At 41.8% G+C, this 19,346-nt stretch overlaps 2 protein-coding genes across 5 annotated transcripts in view; both read right to left on the bottom strand.

Annotated features, from left to right (window-relative positions):
* The window catches only part of LOC100518203 (olfactory receptor 10G2-like), an 86,624-nt gene extending 73,076 nt beyond the window's left edge, over positions 1-13,548 (bottom strand). For 2 of the 4 annotated variants that reach the window (XR_014810900.1, XR_014810901.1), the window contains exon 1: positions 12,925-13,450. The gene's annotated coding sequence lies outside the window, so the exon portion shown is untranslated. Of the gene's footprint in view, positions 1-12,924 lie in introns of all 4 variants that reach the window. The other 2 variants (XR_014810899.1, XM_084969333.1) reach the window with 2 other exon arrangements.
* Positions 13,549-17,733: 4,185 nt separating this feature from the next.
* Positions 17,734-18,691, bottom strand: OR10G2 (olfactory receptor family 10 subfamily G member 2). Its single transcript, XM_013978254.3, is given in 2 exon segments — positions 17,734-17,929; positions 17,931-18,691. Coding segments are annotated over 2 exon segments (954 nt in total). The 5' UTR covers positions 18,689-18,691.
* Between the last annotated feature and the right edge of the window lie 655 nt (positions 18,692-19,346).

The raw sequence follows: 19,346 nt of genomic DNA, 5'->3' as shown, positions 1-19,346 counted from the left end.
AATAGCAATATGTTCCAGACAAAGGAATAGGACAAAACCCTAGAAGAACAATGGAGTTAAGTGGAGGTAAGGAATATACCCCAAAAAGGGGTTCATGTTAATGGTCATAAAGATGACCAGAAAACCTGGGAGAAGAATGGATGGACAGAGTGGGTTAGAGGTTTTTTTTTTGTTCGTTTTGGTCTTTTTAAGGCCATACCCATGGCATATTGAAGTTCCTAGGCTAGGGTTGCACTGGAGCCATAGCTGCCAGCCACAGCCACAGCAACGCCAGATCAGAGCTATGTCTGTGACCTATACTGCAGCTCATGGCAATGCTGGATCCTTAACCCACTGAGCAAAGCCAGGGACTGAACCCACATCCTCATGGATACTAGTCAGGTTTGTTACTGCTGAGCCAGAATGGGAACTCCCTAGAGGTTTTTAAGAGACTATAAAAATAACAACCAGAGATGAAGAATATAATAACTGAAATGAAAAATATACTAGAAGGAATCAAGAGCAGGACAAATGACACAGAGGAATGGATTAGTAAGCTAAAGGGCAGAATATTGGAAATCATTGATGTCGAACATAAAAAAGAAAAAAAGAATGAAAAGAAAGGACAGTTTAAGAGACTTGTGGGACAACATCAGGCATATTAATACTTGAATTATAGGGGACCTAGAAGGAGAAGAGAAAAAGGACCTGAGAAAATTCTTCATGACATAATAGTTGAAAGTTTTCCTGAGAATGAAACAGATATTCACATCCAGGAGGTGTAGAGAGTCCCACATTGGATTAACCCAACAAGGAACACACCAAGATATAATTAAAATGATAAAAAGTAAAGAAAAAGAGAATATTAAAAGCAAAAAAGGAAAAGCAATCAATAACATAGAAAGGATTTCCCATAAGGCTATCGGCTGACTTTTCAGAGAAACCTTACAGGCCAGAAAAGAGTGTCACCATATATTCAAAGGGATGAAAAGGAAAAACCTATACCCAAGAAAACTCTACCCAGGAAGGTTTTGGTTCAGATTTGATGGAGAAATCAAAAACCTTACAGACAAGCAAAAGCTAAAAGAGTTCAGCACCACCAAAGTAGCTTTACAACAAAGGATAAAGAAACACCTCTAGGCAAAAAAGAAAAGGCCATATCTAGAAACAAGAAAATTTCAAAATGAAAAAGATCAACTGTAAAGGCAAACATACAGTAAAGGTGGGAAGTCCTACAGACACAAACTACTAGGGAAGTTAAAAGATAAAAGTAGTAAAAATCACCTATATCCACAATAAGCAATTAGAAGATACACTAAAAAAAAAAAAAAAGAAGATACACTAAACAAAGGACACAGAGGAATTGATGTAAGATATGACATCAAAAACAATCACAAGGGGAGGAGAGTATAAATGCAGCATTTAAAAAATGCATTTGAGGAGAGGACAAGATGGCAGAGGAGTAGGGGGACACGCTCACCCTCTCCCACAAACACAACAAAAAAAGCACATCTACAGAATAAATGACTCGCACAGAACAGCAACCAATCGCTGGCAGAGGAACCTAAACTCCAATAACGGCAAGAAGTTCGTGACATTATTGGGCAGAACGGGAGAAAAGAGGAGAGTGAGAGAAGGTGAATCCTAGCGGGATGGGTGCTCCTGAAAGGGAACTGTGGAGGAGAAAGGGATCCCACACCCTGGAAAGTCACCTACAAGGGGGAAAGATCAAATGAACTGGAGGAATCTTCAGATGCAGAGAAGAGTGTAGCAGTAAGTTGGAGTACGGAAAAGCCGATCAAGAACCCAACGGACCATCTGAACTACGGGCACAGTCACCAAAAATTGAGACTCCTGGGTGGGGGCTGGGCACCGAGACCTCGCCTCCGAAGGTTAGTCCCTGAGAAAGGGCCTGGGGACGCCTGGGAGGGGGCTGGGCACCGAGACCTCCGCTCCAGAGGTTAGTCCGAGCGCGACAATGGGCTGCGGGGGCGGGGCAGAGCGGAAACTACTTGGGAAGTCTAGCAACCATTTAACGGGGCAGAGACTGCCTGGGAGACTAGAAAACAAAGCTGTCGCAGAGAAAGGGAGCAATATTCTAGGGGTGGGGAAGTGGAAAGCCTCATCAGAGGGAACCTGGGAGAAGAGCCTGGTCTGCGCCCATGCTGGGGAGGGGAGAGAAGAAGGGGTGGGTCCCCATAGAATACTCCCCATGCCACAGCAAGCTTACAGGCCCGCTAGCTAGCTGAAAGCTGTGCTTCCCAGTGCATCCCCTCCCCCCACTCCCACCACCCGCTATGCTCTCGCCAAACCTGGGGCTGCCTGTCATCCAGGAGGGCTGGCCTCAACAATTATCTGAAGCCTACCACTGCAGGGGCTGTCCCTGCACAGGCCTTCTTGCCCTTTGGAGGGGCTACACTTCCACAGAGCAGCACCAAACACCACCAGCCCCCGAGAAAAGGCCTGCAGCCCAGAAAAGCTAGAACAAGCCTAGCCAGGTCGTGAATAGATCTGCCTAATTCTCGGACGGTTTTTCTGAGTCAGGCTGCCCCGGGGAGGAGCCTCTTGGGTTTCCAACGGCCCTGCTACCCACCCAAGCCCCCAGGGGGTGCCCCACTCCCGCGGAATAGCTGCTCAGCACCACCAGCCCCCTGGAGGAGCCCCTGCAGCCCAGAAAAGCTGCAACAAGCTCGGCCAGACTGTGAAAAGATCTGCCTACAGTCTCAGGCCATCCTTCTGAGTTGGGCTGCCCTAGGGAAGAGCCTCTTAGGTTCTCAGTGACCCAGATAGCTGCTCCAGCCGCCAGGGGATGCTGCACTCCTGAGGAACAGCTGCTCAACACCGCCAACCCCCTGCAAGAACCCCACAGCCTAAAAACACCAGAGCAAGCTCTGCATGACCAAGTGAAATCTGCTACCATCGTGGTGTGGACCTCCCAGTCCTGTCTGCCCTCAGGAAGTCCTCCTTTGCTTCAAAGAAACACTGTTAGCTCCATCAACACTCCAGAAAAGCCACACTGCCTCAAAAAAGATGGACCAACAACGCCAGCCCTCAGGAAATATTCCACGGCAGTGACAAGGCAAACACTGCCCGATAACGGAGAGTACAACTCCCTCAGGAGAAAGAAAACAACAAGCAAGATGAAGAAGCTGAGAAACCACCCCAGTCAAACCAACAGGAGAACTCACCTAAAACAGTCAGCAGTGAAACAGATCTCTGCAGTCAGACAGACCTGGAGTTCAAAAGAGAAATAGTGAAAATACTGAAGGAATTAAGAGAAGATATGAACAGTAATGCAGATACCCTCAGAAAGGAACTAGAAAATATAAGGAGGATCCAAGAAAAACTAGAACATTCATTTGCAGAGATGCAAACTGAACTAAGGGCAGTAAAAACCAGAATGAATAATGCAGAAGAACGAATCAGTGATATGGAAGATAGAATAATGGAAATCACTCAATCCGGTCAACAGACAGAAAACCGAATCAAAAAACTGGAAAGCAATATAAGAGACCTATGGGATAATATAAAGCAGGCCAATCTACACATAATAGGAATTCCAGAAGGAGTAGAGAAATATAAGGGGATGGAAAATATATTTGAAGAAATTATTGCTGGAAACTTCCCAAATCTAAAGGATACTGGGTTCAAGATACAAGAAGCACAGAGGGCCCCAAACAAACTGAACCCAAACAGACCCACACCAAGACACATCATAATAAAAATGGCAAAAGTTAGTGACAAAGAGAGGATCCTAAAGGCAGCAAGAGAAAAACAGAATGTTACCTACAAGGGAACCCCCATAAGAATATCAGCTGATTTCTCTACAGAAACACTACAGGCCAGGAGGGAATGGCAAGAGATATTTAAAGTGCTCAAAGGAAAAAATATGCAACCTAGAATACTCTATCCAGCAGGAATATCATTTAAAATAGAAGGGGAAATAAAAATTTTTTCCAACAAACAAAAACTTAAAGAATACAGCAACACAAAACCCAGGTTAAAGGAAATATTGAAAGGGCTTCTCTAAACCAAAAAGAAAGGAAGGAAAGGGAAGAAAAAAGAAAAGAAAAAAAAAAAAAAGAAGAAGAAGAGGAAGAACTAGGACTGAGGAAACCGCAATCAGAGAGCAGTCACTCAAATAAGCCAGCATACAGATTTAATCATGAACATGCTTCAAACAAAATAAAATTAAAAAGAAAAAAATAAAAAAGAGTCATCAAAACCATAAAATGTGGGCAAGGGATGTTAGGAAGTAAATAACCCTTTTTGTTTGTTTGTTTGTATGTTTCTCTTCTTAATTTTAATATAGTAATGAAGTGTTTGAACTTATAGGACCACCAGGCTAAAACACACAATTATGGGAAGGGGTTAGCATATTTAAAAAACAGGGCAACCACAAGCCAAAATCAAATATTGCATTTGCAAAAAATGAAAAAAAAAATACACTCAAGCAGATAATAACAGGAGACCATCCAACCAAAAAAAAAAAAAAAAAAAAAAAAAAGGAAGAATGGAGAACCATAGAATCAACTGGAACACGAGGTTCAAATGGCAATAAATAATCATCTATCAATTATCACCTTAAATGTCAATGGACTGAATGCCCCAATCAAAAGACACAGAGTGGCTGAGTGGATAAAAAGGCAAAAACCTTCAATATGCTGCCTACAAGAAACTCATCTTAGGACAAAAGATACATATAGGCTGAAAGTGAAAGGGTGGGGAAAAATATTTCACGCCAATAGACATGACGGAAAAGCAGGAGTTGCAACGCTCATATCAGACAAAATAGACTTTAAAACAAAAGACATAAAGAAAGACAAAGAAGGACACTACTTAATGATTAAGGGATCCATCCAAGGAGAGGATGTTACTATCGTCAACATATATCCCCAAATACAGGAGCACCCAGATACATACAACAAATATTAACAGACATAAAGGGAGATATTGATGAGAATACAATCATAGTAGCAGACCTTAATACCCCCCTCACATCAATGGACAGATCCTCTAGACAGAAAACCAATAAAGCAACAGAGATCCTAAAGGAAACAATAGAAAAGTTAGACTTCATTGATATCTTCAGGACACTACATCCAAAAAAATCAGAATACACATTCTTCTCAAATGCTCATGGAACATTCTCAAGAATCAACCACATATTGGGACACAAAGCTAATCTCAATAAATTTAGGAGCATAGAAATTACCTCAAGTATCTTCTCTGACCACAATGCCATGAAATTAGAAATCAACCATGGGAAAAGCAAAGAGAAAAAACCTACTCCATGGAGACTAAACAACATGCTACTAAAAAACCAATGGGTCAATGAGGAAATCAAGAAGGAAATTAAAAACTACCTTGAAACAAATGATAATGAAGACACAACCTCTCAAAATCTATGGGATGCTGCGAAAGCAGTGCTCAGAGGGAAATTTATAGCAATACAGGCCTTTCTCAAAAAAGAAGAAAGATCCCAAATTGACAACTTAACCCTCCACCTAAATGAATTAGAAAAAGAAGAACAAAAAAGTCTAAAGTCAGCAGAAGGAAGGAAATTATAAAGATCAAAGACGAAATCAATAAAATAGAGACTCAAAAAACAATAGAGAAAATTCATAAAACCAAGAGCTGGTTCTTTGAAAAGGTAAACAAAATTGACAAACCCCTGGCCAGACTCACTAAAAAGAGGAGAGAAAGAACCCAAATAACCAAAATTATAAATGAAAAAGGAGAAATCACAATGGATACAGCAGAAATACAAAAAACCATAAGAGAATACTATGAACAACTATATGGCAACAAGTTTGACAATCTGGAAGAAATGGACAATTTTCTAGAATCTTACAGCCTGCCAAAACTGAATCAAGTAGAAACAGACCAACTGAACAGACCGATCACTAGAAATGAAATTGAAGAGGTCATAAAATCACTCCCCACAAATAAAAGTCCAGGACCAGATGGCTTCACAGGTGAATTTTATCAAACATATAAAGAGGAATTTGTGCTCATCCTCCTTAAACTCTTTCAAAAGGTTGAAGAAGAAGGAATACTCCCAAAGACATTCTATGATGCCACCATCACCCTCATTCCAAAACCAGGCAGAGACCACCAAAAAAGAAAACTATCAGCCAATATCATTGATGAATATAGATGCAAAAATTCTCAACAAAATCTTAGCCAACCGAATCCAACAACATACCAAAAAAATTATACACCATGACCAGTTTGGGTTCATCCCAGGTTCACAAGGATGGTTCAACATATGCAAATCAATCAGCATCCTACACCACATTAACAAAAAAAAAGTCAAAAATAATATGATCATCTCAATAGAAGCAAAAAAAGCATTTGACAAAGTCCAACATCCATTCACGATCAAGACCCTCGCCAAAGTGGGTGTAGAGGGAACATTCCTGAATATAATCAAAGCCATTTATGATAAACCCACAGCAAATATAATACTCATTGGGGAAAAACTGAAAGCCTTCTCACTCAAATCTGGAACAAGACAGGGATGCCCACTCTCACCACTGCTATTCAACATAGTACTGGAAGTCCTAGCCACAGCAATTAGACAAACAAAAGAAAAAAGTCATGCATATAGGAAGAGAAAAGATAAAACTGTCACTGTATGCAGACAGACAACATGACACTATATATAGAAAACCCTAAGGACTCAACCCCAAAACTACTTGAACTGATTAATAAATTCAGCAAAGTAGCAGGATATAAGATTAACATTCAGAAGTCAGTTGCATTTCTGTGTACCAGCAATGAAATATTAGAAAAGGAATACAAAAATACGATACCAAAATACGATACCTTTTAAAATGGCACCTCACAAAATCAAATACCTCGGAATACACCTGACCAAGGAGGTAAAGGACCTATATGCCGAGAACTATAAAACTTTAATCAAAGAAATCAAAGAAGATGTAAAGAAATGGAAAGATATTCCATGTTCCTGGATTGGGAAAATCAATACTGTAAAAATGGCCATACTACCCAAAGCAATCTACAGATTCAATGCAATCCCTATCAAATTACCCATGACATTTTTCACAGAACCAGAACAAACAATCCAAACATTTATATGGAACAACAAAAGACCCAGAATCGCCAAAGCAATCCTGAGAAACAAAAACCAAGCAGGAGGCATAACTCTCCAAGACTTCAAGAAATACTACAAAGCCACAGTCATCAAAACAGTGTGGTACTGGTATCAAAACAGACAGACAGACCAATGGAACAGAATAGAGAATCCGGAAATAAACCCTGACACCTATGGTCAATTAATCTTTGACAAGGGAGGCAAGAACATAAAATGGGAAAAAGAAAGTCTATTCAGCAAGCATTGCTGGGAAACCTGGACAGCTGCATGCAAAGCAATGAAACTAGAACACACCCTCACACCATGCACAAAAATAAACTCCAAATGGCTGAAAGACTTAAACATACGACAGGACACCATCAAACTCCTAGAAGAAAACATAGGCAAAACACTCTCTGACATCAACATCATGAATATTTTCTCAGGTCAGTCTCCCAAAGCAATAGAAATTAGAGCAAAAATAAACCCATGGGACCTCATCAAACTGAAAAGCTTTTGCACAGCAAAGGAAACCCAAAAGAAAACAAAAAGACAACTTACAGAATGGGAGAAAATAGTTTCAAATGATGCAACCGACAAGGGCTTAATCTCTAGAATGTATAAACAACTTATACAACCCAACAGCAAAAAAACCAATCAATCAATGGAAAAATGGGCAAAAGACGTGGATAGACATTTCTCCAAAGAAGATATACAGATGGCCAACAAACACATGAAAAAATGCTCAACATCGCTGACTATAAGAGAAATGCAAATCAAAACTACCATGAGATATCACCTCACACCAGTCAGAATGGCCATCATTAATAAATCCACAAATAACAAGTGCTGGAGGGGCTGTGGAGAAAAGGGAACCCTCCTGCACTGCTGGTGGGAATGTCAACTGGTACAGCCACTATGGAGAACAGTTTGGAGATACCTTAGAAATCTATACATAGAACTTCCATATGACCCTGCAATCCCACTCTTGGGCATCTATCCGGACAAAGCTCTACTTAAAAGAGACACTTGCACCCGCATGTTCATTGCAGCACTATTCACAATAGCCAGGACATGGAAACAATCCAAATGTCCATCGACAGATGATTGGATTCGGAAGAGGTGGTATATATACACAATGGAATACTACTCAGCCATAAAAAAGAATGACATAATGCCATTTGCAGCAACATGGATGGAACTAGAGAATCTTATCCTGAGTGAAATGAGCCAGAAAGACAAAGACAAATACCATATGATATCACTTATAACTGGAATCTAATATCCAGCACAAATGAACATCTCCTCAGAAAAGAAAATCATGGACTTGGAGAAGAGACTTGTGGCTGCCTGATGGGAGGGGGAGGGAGTGGGAGGGATGGGGAGCTTGGGCTTATCAGACACAGGTTAGAATAGATTTACAAGGAGATCCTGCTGAATAGCATTGAGAACTTTGTCTAGATACTCATGTTGCAACAGAACAAAGGGTGGGGAAAAAATGTAATTGTAATGTATACCTGTAAGGATAACCTGACCCCCTTGCTGTACAGTGGGAAAATAAAAAAAATTATAAAAAAATGCATTTGAAATCAAGAGATACAGGTATAGTGCTATATAGAAACTGCATGGTAATGGCAACCAAAAATCTTTAATAGATATACACACGCAAAAGAAAAAGCAATCCAAACACAACACTAAATAATCATCAAATCACAATAGAAGAGAAAAAAAGAATAAGGGGAAAATAAGACCTACAAAACAAGATAATTAATAAGATAGAAATAAATATACACATATCAACAATTACTTAAAAAGTAAATGGATTAAATGCGCCAACCAAAAAAATAAAGAGTGGCTAAATGGATACCAAAACAAGACCCATATACTTGCTGCCTACAAGTGATTCACTTCAGATCTAGAGACACATACAGACTGAAAGTGAGGGAATAGAAACAGATATTCCTTGCAAACGGAAATCTAAAGAAAGCTGGAGTAGCAATGCTCACTTCATACAAAATAGACTGTCATACAAAATAGACTGTCAATAAACACTGAAACAGAGGAAACCATTAAAAAAAAAGACAACCCACAGAAAGGGAAAAAATCTTTGCAAATGAAGCAACTGACAAGAGATTAATCTCCAAAATATACAAACATCTCAGGCAGCTCAATTAAAAAAAAAAAAAAACCCAAACAATCCCATCAAAAAATGGACAGAAGATCTAAACAGACGTTTCTCCAAAGAAGACAAACAGAAGGCCAAAAATCACATGAACAACATTATTAATTATTAGAGAAATGCAAATCAAAACTTACAATAAGGTATCACCTCACACCAGTTAGAATGGCCATTATCAAAAAGGCTACAAACAATAAATGCTGGAGAACGTGTGGAGAAAAGGGAACCTTCCTACAGTGTTGGTGGGAATGGGTAAATTGGTGCAACCACTATGGAAACTGTAGGGAGGTTCCTTAAAAAACTAAATATAGAACTACTATATGATCCAGCAATCCCACTCCTGGGCATCTATCCAGAAAAAAACATAATTAGAAAAGCTACATGCACTCTTATGTTCATTGCAGCACTATTTAGAATAGCCAAGACATGGACGCAAACTAAATGTCCATCAAAAGAGGAGTGGATAAAGAAAATGTGGTACACATAATGGAATATTACTTAGCCATAAAAAAGAACGAAATAATGCCATTTGCAGCAACATGGATGGACCTAGACATTATCATACTAAGTGAAGTAAGTCAAAGACAAATATTTTATGATGTCACTTGTATGTGGAATCTGAGAAAAGGCTACAAACGAACCTATTTACAAATCTGAAACAGATTTACAGACTTTGAAAACAAAGTTATGGTTACCAAACAAAGGTGGGGTGGAGGGATAGAATGGAGGTTTGGGATCGACATATGTGCACTATTGTATATGGAATTAATGGTCCATGGGGACCTGCTGTATAGCACAGGGGACTCTACTCAATGTTCTGTGATAAACTATATGGGAAAGGAATCTGAAAAAGAATGAATATATGTATAACTGAATCACTTTGTTGTACAGCAGAAATTAGCACAACATTATAAATCAACTATACTACAACAAAACTTTAAAAAATGAAAAAAATATATAATTAAAGAAAATAAAAAGCTAGTGCCACAATTGATTGAATCAACATTTTAAATAGCAAATAATTAGGCGCAGAGGCTTGGCCTTGGCATTCAGGGGAGAGGCTTCTGGGGATGGAATGTAAAGAGGTGGCATTGAAAGAGCAAGTCAAGTAGGAGTAGACCTTCTTACCAGTTCAGATAGTCAATCAAGAGGATGGGCTGTTGGGTGGGCTCCTCTTCCCTGGGAGGCCCACTCAGGTTGAGCACTTTGCAAGCAGTGCCTCTTTCACTTTGTAAGAAATCAGAATATCCCAGAGGCTTGACCTCTTTCTGATATGTCTACAATAAGCTGGGGTTTCACATGGGGCACTTTGGTTTGGGGCCACCCCTGCCCAAAGTTGATATGAATCACTAGAGCTGAGGGATGGGGAAGGACCCAGCACTCAGTTGTTCATCCTTGCTTATCCTTAGGACCAGACTCACACTATAGCCCATAGTCCTTTCAGGCCATTAGGAAGCATGAACAGAGTTTGGGTATATTGGGAGGCAGAACTTGTATTTGTCTCATTATCCTGTCAGTGTCCTTGCACTAAAAATTAAAAAAAAATCTTGCTTAAGAAAAGGTACTTTTTTTTTTTTTTTTTTTTTTTTGTCTTTTCTAGGGCCGCTGCTGCGGCATATGGAGATTCCCAGGCTAGAGGTCTAATCAGAACTGTAGCCACCGGCCTATGCCAGAGCCACAGCAATGAGAGATCTGAGCTGCGTCTGCAACCTACACCATAACTCATGGCAATGCTGGATCGTTAACCCACTGAGCAAGGCCAGGGGTTGAACCCCCAACCTCATGGTTCCTAGTCGGATTTGTTAACCACTGAAACATGATGGGAACTCCAAGACATGGAAGGCCTTCCAGTCTTCAGGTTGACTAGGTGAGCTCACCACTCAGAGAAGAAAGGTTAAGGACCTGTCTCTGTGTCTGCTCTGTAATGCTGAATCTGGTGCACCATTTATATTGCTTTATTACTTCCCCCCAAATTTAGAAAATAGGTTTTGTAAGACTTTTGTTCTCAATTCAAAGAAGAAAGTTCCCATATTTGGAGAAAGGCTCATTTAATTCAGAAGTAATATGCTTTATGTAGTAACTCTGAGTGGTGAGGTAAGAGACTAAGAGACAGAGTAAATGCAATTTTAGACAAAGTTATTGAAGCTTTTGAAGTCTGTAAATAATGTCACTTGCTCCTATTGTGAAGTGGCCTTGCTTTAGTAATTCTTCCTTTCTTGGACTCACATAGACACGGTAGCAAAATTTTGGAGGAGGCTAGCCTTTCTCGTGTAGACTGGCCCAGCAGGTGAGGAAGCATCCCCTGGGCTTGTGGTGATAGATTCCCGGGCCCCTGTTTTGGAATGGAGTGAAAATCTTCCAGGATCAACACATTAACTAGTTTAATAATCTATGGGACCTATTGACTTTGGAGGCTCTTTATAGATTGTGACTTATTTACTTAAGTGTCTTGGATTTTGCAGAGAATATATTATTAGCTAGATCTCCTTTGAATGAGTTTTGAAACACACTGATGTTGAGTTGTACCCTGCAGTCCTGCAGGCCTTGGGGTTGTCCAGCTTTAAGACGAAAGAGTGCAGACACAGGGATAGAGACACCAATGACTTATTGGGCAGCAGATCTTAAGCAAAAGGTCCTGGGGGTAATACCCCACCACTGATGATAGGCAGAGCATGGCAGAAATATTTGCTACTTGCAGAGAGAAGGCGGCTCTCATTTACGGAGGGAACTGACATCAGGTTAGCTCATGAGTTTCCATGGAAACCAGAAGCTGGTGCATGTTCCTCACTGACCCTCAAATTAATGAACATCCTGAGGGCAAATGTTTCCTCTTAATAAACTCTCAGGTGGAGCCCTTCTGGCCTAAGGATTAGAACAATCACTAGCTGGGGTGGGGGCAAACATGCTCATGTGAGTAGGGTGTAGGTGAAGAAGGGACTGGTTGAGCAGGGGCTGTACCAAGAGTGAGAGAACAGCCATCTTGAGTGGCCTGACCATATATTCCACCCCTACGTATCCTGCACGACCCTAATGATCTTGGTCTGCTCCTCTTCTATGATATTCCTGGAGTCAGATATGTTAGGTCTACTGCAACCAAAATCCGCAAATGCAATACAGGCCACAGCAGCTAAAGAGTATCAAGGATCCAAGAGGCGGGCAAGCTTTGAAGCCAGGTGATTATTGGGTCAATTTTTCACAGAGTTCCAGGAAGGATGATTATGGCATCTTTCCATAGACCCAGCAATCAAACTCGTTTCACAGCGAGGCCACCACTGTTGCACAGTCTGTCAACAGAGTTCCTCCCTTCAGACTAGGAATGAAATTTAAGAAGTTCAGCAGGCCCAGTGCTGGGAAGATCATGGCCAGTAAGCAAAATATAAGCGGTAACAGCATTCTGAGATAATAGCACACCTGCTTGTGGATTTTGTCCTGGCCTGCAGGACCAGACCACGTGTCTACCCTCAAAACCCAGCCAGTGCAGAATACTGGAAAAGAGGTACAACAAAGGCCCACAGGATTAATTTAATGGTGCCTTTCTCCAGTCGAAGACCTGGATTAATTATCTCAGGCGTCTTAGGTGGGGCTGGGTATGACAGGTGAAATCTATAAATCTCTTTCTAACCTTATTCCTCAATGAGGCCGCAAAACCAAATCACCAGAAACTTACCTGCCAGTCCCAGCACCATTTTGTGATGTGTCCCTCCTGGGGGTAGATCCTGGTAAGGGCAAACGTGAGGTATTTTCTTGACTGATAGCTGGCAAAGATCCTTGGGTGGTCAACGGTTGAACTCAAATTGTGGTTACTAGTTGCCCCTGGGTTAACATGGGGTAGGCACTGGAAGAGTTGCTCCTGGGATGTTCAGTTCTAGTTTGTTGGGCTTGAGTTAGCCTCCGGTCCACAGTTAAGAGAGTTTCCATCTCACCTGTTGTTTAAGCAGTCCATTCATCCTTTTCATTAGCCCCAGCAGCAGTCAATGCCATGCATGTCATTTTTACCAGTACCAGCATTCTGACATAATCCCACCCCTGCCTGTGGCTTTTGCCTTGGCCTGCAGCGCCACACCACCTTTCCACCCTCAGCCTTACAGCCAGTGCTGAAGGGCTTATTGGACTGGGGAGCTTAAGCAAAAAGTCTTGAAGCAACACCTCAGGTGGTAGACAAGACAGGGCAGCAGCCTTTGTTACTTGGGGCCGGGGGTGGGGTCGGGAGTGAGGCTACCATTTATAGGAAGAACTGATGTCTGGTTGGCTCATCAGTTTCCAGGGAAACCAGCTTGGGCAAGTCCCTCACAGCCCAGTCTGGTTATCAACCATTATGAGGACAGATGTTTCCCTTCGATAAACTAGCAGGTGAAGCTGCTTTGGCCTAAGGACTAGAACATTCACTAACTAGGGCTGGGGGCAAACATGTTTAGTGAGTAGGTGAAGCAGGGACTGGTAGAGCAGGGGGATGTACAAAGAGCAAGAGAACAGCCGTCTTTTTTTTTTTTTTTTCCTACTTTTTTAGGGCTGTCCCTGTGGCGTATGGAAATTCCTGTGCTAGGGGTTGAATCGGAGCTACAGCTTCTGGCCTACACCACAGCCACAGCAACATAGGATCTGAGCCGTGTCTGTGACCTACACTGCAGCTCACAGTAACTTCGGATCCTTAACCCACTGAATGAGGCCTGGGATCAAAGCCGAAACCTCATGGTTCATGGTTGGATTCATTTCTGCTGCGCCACAGCAGGAACTCCAAGAGATTTGTAAAAAACTATTTACCTCTTGGGAATTCTACCCTGAAACATATCCCTCATGAGAACTACATTCCCTTGATTCTCATTATTTTTTGTTTTGACAGCAAGCAGAAATCAATTTTACATATTGAGAAAGTGAGATATGAAGAATAATAAGATCTGTTTGGGTGACAGGTATAATCTCTAATGTCTGTGATTCTTTTGATCAATTGTTGTCAGATCACAATTCACCCGCATTTACTCAGAAATGTATTGAAAAGCTACTTAATTTTCAATAATTGAGCAAATTTGTTATCTGTTGATTATGGCACCAAGTTCAGTGGTGTACAAGGGACTGAATTCAGCATAGGCGAGAAATTAGTATACATTTATGTTTGCATGACAAAGATGAGCAGAAAACTCAAAATCCCAGACAGACAGCAGGTTCCAAAAGAGGACTGTGTTTATAGCAGGGTTCAGTAAAGAGTTCTAAAAAAAAATCATGATGTATTGGAGTTCCCATTGTAGCTCAGCACACTGAGAATCCAACAAATATCTGTGAGGATGCAGGTTTAATCCCTGGCCTTGCTCAATGGGTTAAGGATCTGGCATTGCTGCGAGGTTGCAGGCGCAGCTTGGATCCTGCGTTGCTGAAGCTGTGGTATAGACCGGCAGCTGTAACTCCAATTTGACTGCTAGCCTGGGAACTTCCACATGTCACCAGTGTGGCCCTAAAAAAGCAAAAAAAAGAATTTCTCTGTCACATGCAAATTCTATATTTAACATTTTGAGGGGCGTTCCCATTGTGGCTCAGAGGTAATGAACCCCACTAGTATACATGAGGACATGGGTTCTATCCCTGGCCTTGCTCAGTGGGTGGAGGATTTGGCGTTGCTGCTAGCTGTGCTATAGGTCGCAGAGGCAGCTTGGATCCTGCGTTGCTGTGGCTGTGGCATCGGCTAGCAGCTACAGCTTTGATTCTACCTCTAGCCTGGGAACTTCCATATGCCAGAGGTGTGGCCCTAAAAAGAAGAAGAAAAAGACAAAATAACATTTTGAAGAATTGCCAAGCCATTGTCTAAGTGGCTCCACCATTTCATATTGCCACCAGCAATATGTGAGGCTTCCAATTTCTCCACATCCTGGACAACACTGGTTATTATCTGTCTTTTTTACTGTAGTTGTATGTAGCTACCTGTAATGGTAAATGGCATTATTAAGAGGCCAATAGGTAATAAAACATATGCATCAGAAATCACAGGAAATACCTTTTTGAAACATCTTGATGTATAGTTTAAGACATAGTTGAGGTTTTCCTTTTTTATTCTCTTTTTACTTCTGTTCTTCTTTTCTCCCTCTCTCCTTTTTTCCATCTCTGTCTTCCTCTTACAGTTCTCTTCTTTCTTTCCAAGTCTCACCTGCTTTTAGTTTCTTTTAAATTAAATAACAAAACTTGCTCCTTTTAACATTGAGTTGTACAAAGATGTACAAGGAAAAAAATCCCCCCTCTCCATGCTCCCATTACAATTCTACATCTAATCAATGTTGAGGTTCACTGTGTGTATTCCCACACTTTTACAAAGTTATTCATATATACACAAATCATTTCATACCCAGCCGTCTGGCAACTTTCTTTTGAAATTTTGGAAGATTTTTTTCTACATTAGCTGCTGCAAGTATACTTAAAGCATAGGTAGACTCCATCCTGTTTTTAACTTTCAAAACATACGGAACACACAAAGACATTATATTCAATATAGGCACACACACTCCACCTCTAATTCATTCCGTTTTCCATTTTGTTGTGTCATAAAAATGGGAAATTGTTACTATAGTCAAATCAACCACTTCTGCCTTACCTTTCCTCCCATTTGCCATCTCTTTTCTTTACACATATTTCTATTGTTCAATGTTCACAGAATCACATGGACTAAAACCCATGGATTCATCAGTAGAAAATGTGAAGATACTCCTGTAAGGGAAACCATGGCTTCCTATGGAAGCTTAAAGTCATCCCTTCAAGAAAGGCGCGCCTCTCCCTGTGTTTATTCTGAGTTTTGCATCCAGGTTGAGCTTTCCTCCCATAGAGGCTGCTTTCTGCTGCCTCCTGTGGCTCAGACACGGGGGCTGCAGTACCTGGCTCCTGGCATCCTGCAGCAGATGTGAGGATTTTTCTTTATGTTTCCCTGACAGTGGGATGTTAAGCCTCAAGTTAACAAGCAATGCTAGGAACTTTCAAAATAATTTTCTTCCAGATAAGAGATTGTTAACTTCTGACATTTGTAATGAAAGAGTCTTTCTTCATTCATATATTTCTTCTATTGTGCTAATTGTCCTTGGCCCCATCCTCATCCTTGTTCTTCTTTTTCTAATACCATTTGTTTCTATCTAAGGATCTCCTCCATCAATGGCAGTTTTTTTTTTTTTTTTGAGACCACATAGAAACTGTCCTTTTTAATAATGATGTGGTTTCCAGGAGTGCTTTCCTGGTAATGGTCCTGTGTCTATTCAGGTGTTTTTAAGTCAGTTGGAAGAACCATCAAGGCCAAGATCCTCATTAAGAAGAGTTTTAAAATTTGGAGGGAATAATAACACATTCTTTCAAGAACAACCCTTAAGAGATTAGACAGTATGAATTCGGATTGGAAGTGTTTATAGAAGAAGAGGAGAGCTTGAGCAAAAGGGTGCAGGCAAGTTCTGGGCATGCTCAAGGAATGGCAGCAAGCCAGCGAGGATGGGAGAGGGAAAGGAAGGTAGTGATGTCTTAAGAGATAAGGTACGTTGGGTCTAGATTTTTCAGAACTGTGAGTTCCAGATTAAGGAGTGTGGCTTTACTTTACATTCATTGGCGAGTCCTCCAGATTCTATATTTCAGAAGGGTAATTTTGATTGTGGTATAGACGAGGAGGAAGAAGACAAAATACTAGTTAGGAACCAAGAGAGATATTCCAAAGGTGGAGGGGCCAGAATTTCATGTCTTAGCATGTGGAGAGAGGAGGGACAGGAAGGAAGCATAAATGATCCACTCTTTCTGGGAGTTCCCGTCATGGCACAGTGGAAATGAATGTGACTAGGAACCATGAGGTTGTGGGTTCGATCCCTGGTCTCACTCAGTGGGTTAAGGATCTGGTGTGGCCACGAGGTGTGGTGTAGGTCCCAGACACAGCTTGGATCATTCGTTGCTGTGACTGTGGCGTAGGCCAGCAGCTGTAGCTCCAATTCAACCCCTAGCCTGGGAACCTCCATATGCCATGGGTGTGGCCCGAAAAGGAAAAAAAAAAAAAGAGGAAAAAATTAAATGATCCACAATTTCCAAGTTCAGGTGCTTGGGAATGTTAACACCATGAACAAGCAAAGAAACCTGGAATTTATAGAAGTCTAGGTTTAGGGACAAAGAGAATGACAAAGGGACTAGGGTAGCAGTATGTCCCATTTTTTCCCCTTTCACATTTTCTAGAATAATATACCCCCAAAGAAGCTGACACATTCTTATCCTATTTAACCTTCGAAAGACATTTTTTTTTTTTAAATCTCACAAGGTAGTCAGAAGATGGGAGAAGTATCCATTTATTTCTAAACAAATAAAGTAAAACAATTTGATCCAATTTAATGAAATGAAAAGATTATAAACCCAGACTTGAGAAGTTTATTCTAAATTCATTACATTTAAAATCATTAACAGTTGGTTGAGCATTTGCCACATGCATCATTTGAAGAAAAACAGGGTAGTGACAGCTCGTAGGTAGTCCCTGAGCCTATAGCTACTTATTTTCACCCCCACTCCCTCTACCTGCTGCTATTCTCCCAAGAGCAGACTTCACTTCTTGGTTCCTCAGTGTATAGATGAGGGGGTTCAGTAAGGGAGTGACAACGGTGTAAAACACAGCCACTGCCCCATCCAGGGGACTCTTGGAGCCTGCCCGAAGATAGATGAAAATACAGGGGACATAGTAGACTGACCACGGTTAGGTGGGAGCCACAGGTGGAGAAGGCCCGGCGCCGCCCATCAGCAGTGCGAATCCGCAGGATGGCATGGACTATGTTGGCATAGGAGAGCAGAATTAACAGGAAGCAACTGGCCGCCACGACCCCAATGTCCACAAAGGTCACAAGCTCATTGACAGTGGTGTCTGCACAGGCCAGTCTCAATACTGCAGGGATGTCACAGATAAAGTAATCCACCTGGTTGGGCCCACAGTAGGGCAGTCGGAAGGTCAGGGTGGCCTCGATAGACCCATGGATGGAGCCGGCCACCCACGCTCCCGCCACAAGGAATGTGCATAACCTCCCATTCATGAGCATGGGGTAGCGCAGGGGCTGGCATATGGCCAGGTACCTGTCATAGGCCATCAAGGTGTAGAGGAAGCACTGAGTGCTGCCCAGGAAATGAAAGAAATACAGTTGAGCCACACAGCCACCAAATGGGATTGCCTTGCTGGCAGGTGTAAAATTCAAAATTAACCGGGGAACGATGACGGAGGAGAGCCACATGTCCAGGAATGAGAGGACGCCCAGAAGCATGTACATGGGGCGAGCATGGAGCTTTGGGTCAGCCCGCACGGTGAGCAAAATGAGCAGATTCCCCAGCTGAGTCAGGATGTAGATGGTGAAGAAGACCAGGAAGAGGAGGGTCCTGAGACTTGGGGGGTGAGATAAGCCCAGGAGAATGAAATCTGTCACCACAGTGTCCAGGGATGTGTTTCTGGTCTTTCCCATGTCTCTCTGTAGTCTGCTAAGATGCCTAAAGTCAAACAAGGGAAATAACAACACAGGGAGATGGTGAGAGAATGCTTTTGCCTCATATTTAATGACAGAGTTATAAGATAAACTGAGTACTACTAATTTTTTTTTCTAAAAGAAGAGGTGGTGTTTCCATTAGTTTCAAAAGAGAAACTGCTCACAGACTTTCTTTCCTAGATTGATGGAAACTCTTACTTACTGAGAGATACAAAGAAGGAGAATTTGGCAGCCCAAGGAACAGAGGAATGTGTGAATGATAGAGAAGTACCATTAATGCCAATCAAAATGAGTGCTCACCAGAGAGGGGTGAAGGCTGATATAGAGCAGTGTGGAATGCATACCCCAGAATCACCACATCTACTTTCCCCTCCACTTACTGCCTTTTCCATGCCTCCTCTTTGCCCTCAGCTGAAATCCCATCTCTTCACAAGAGCATGCAAAAATACTCATGATCTGGTCCTTATTTACCCCTGCATCACACCCGCTGAAATTCCTTCTCATGTGCAGGTGCACAGGCCTCCTCAGCGCTCTTACAGGGGCATGCTCCAGCTGGGAACATGTGCGTACACTGCTTTCTCAGCTCCCTCCACCTAAGCGACACTCACTTTTCCTTCAGGACTGTGTTCAGAGGTCC

This window comes from Sus scrofa, chromosome 7, assembly GCF_054392235.1.
Source record: "Sus scrofa isolate SSC_HxYL_T2T_F1_AM1 chromosome 7, Sscrofa_HxYL_maternal_Yorkshire_Landrace_v2.0, whole genome shotgun sequence".
NCBI lineage: Eukaryota > Metazoa > Chordata > Mammalia > Artiodactyla > Suidae > Sus > Sus scrofa.
Note: the sequence above shows the minus strand (reverse complement) of the source record. Positions and strands in the feature narration are given on the sequence as shown.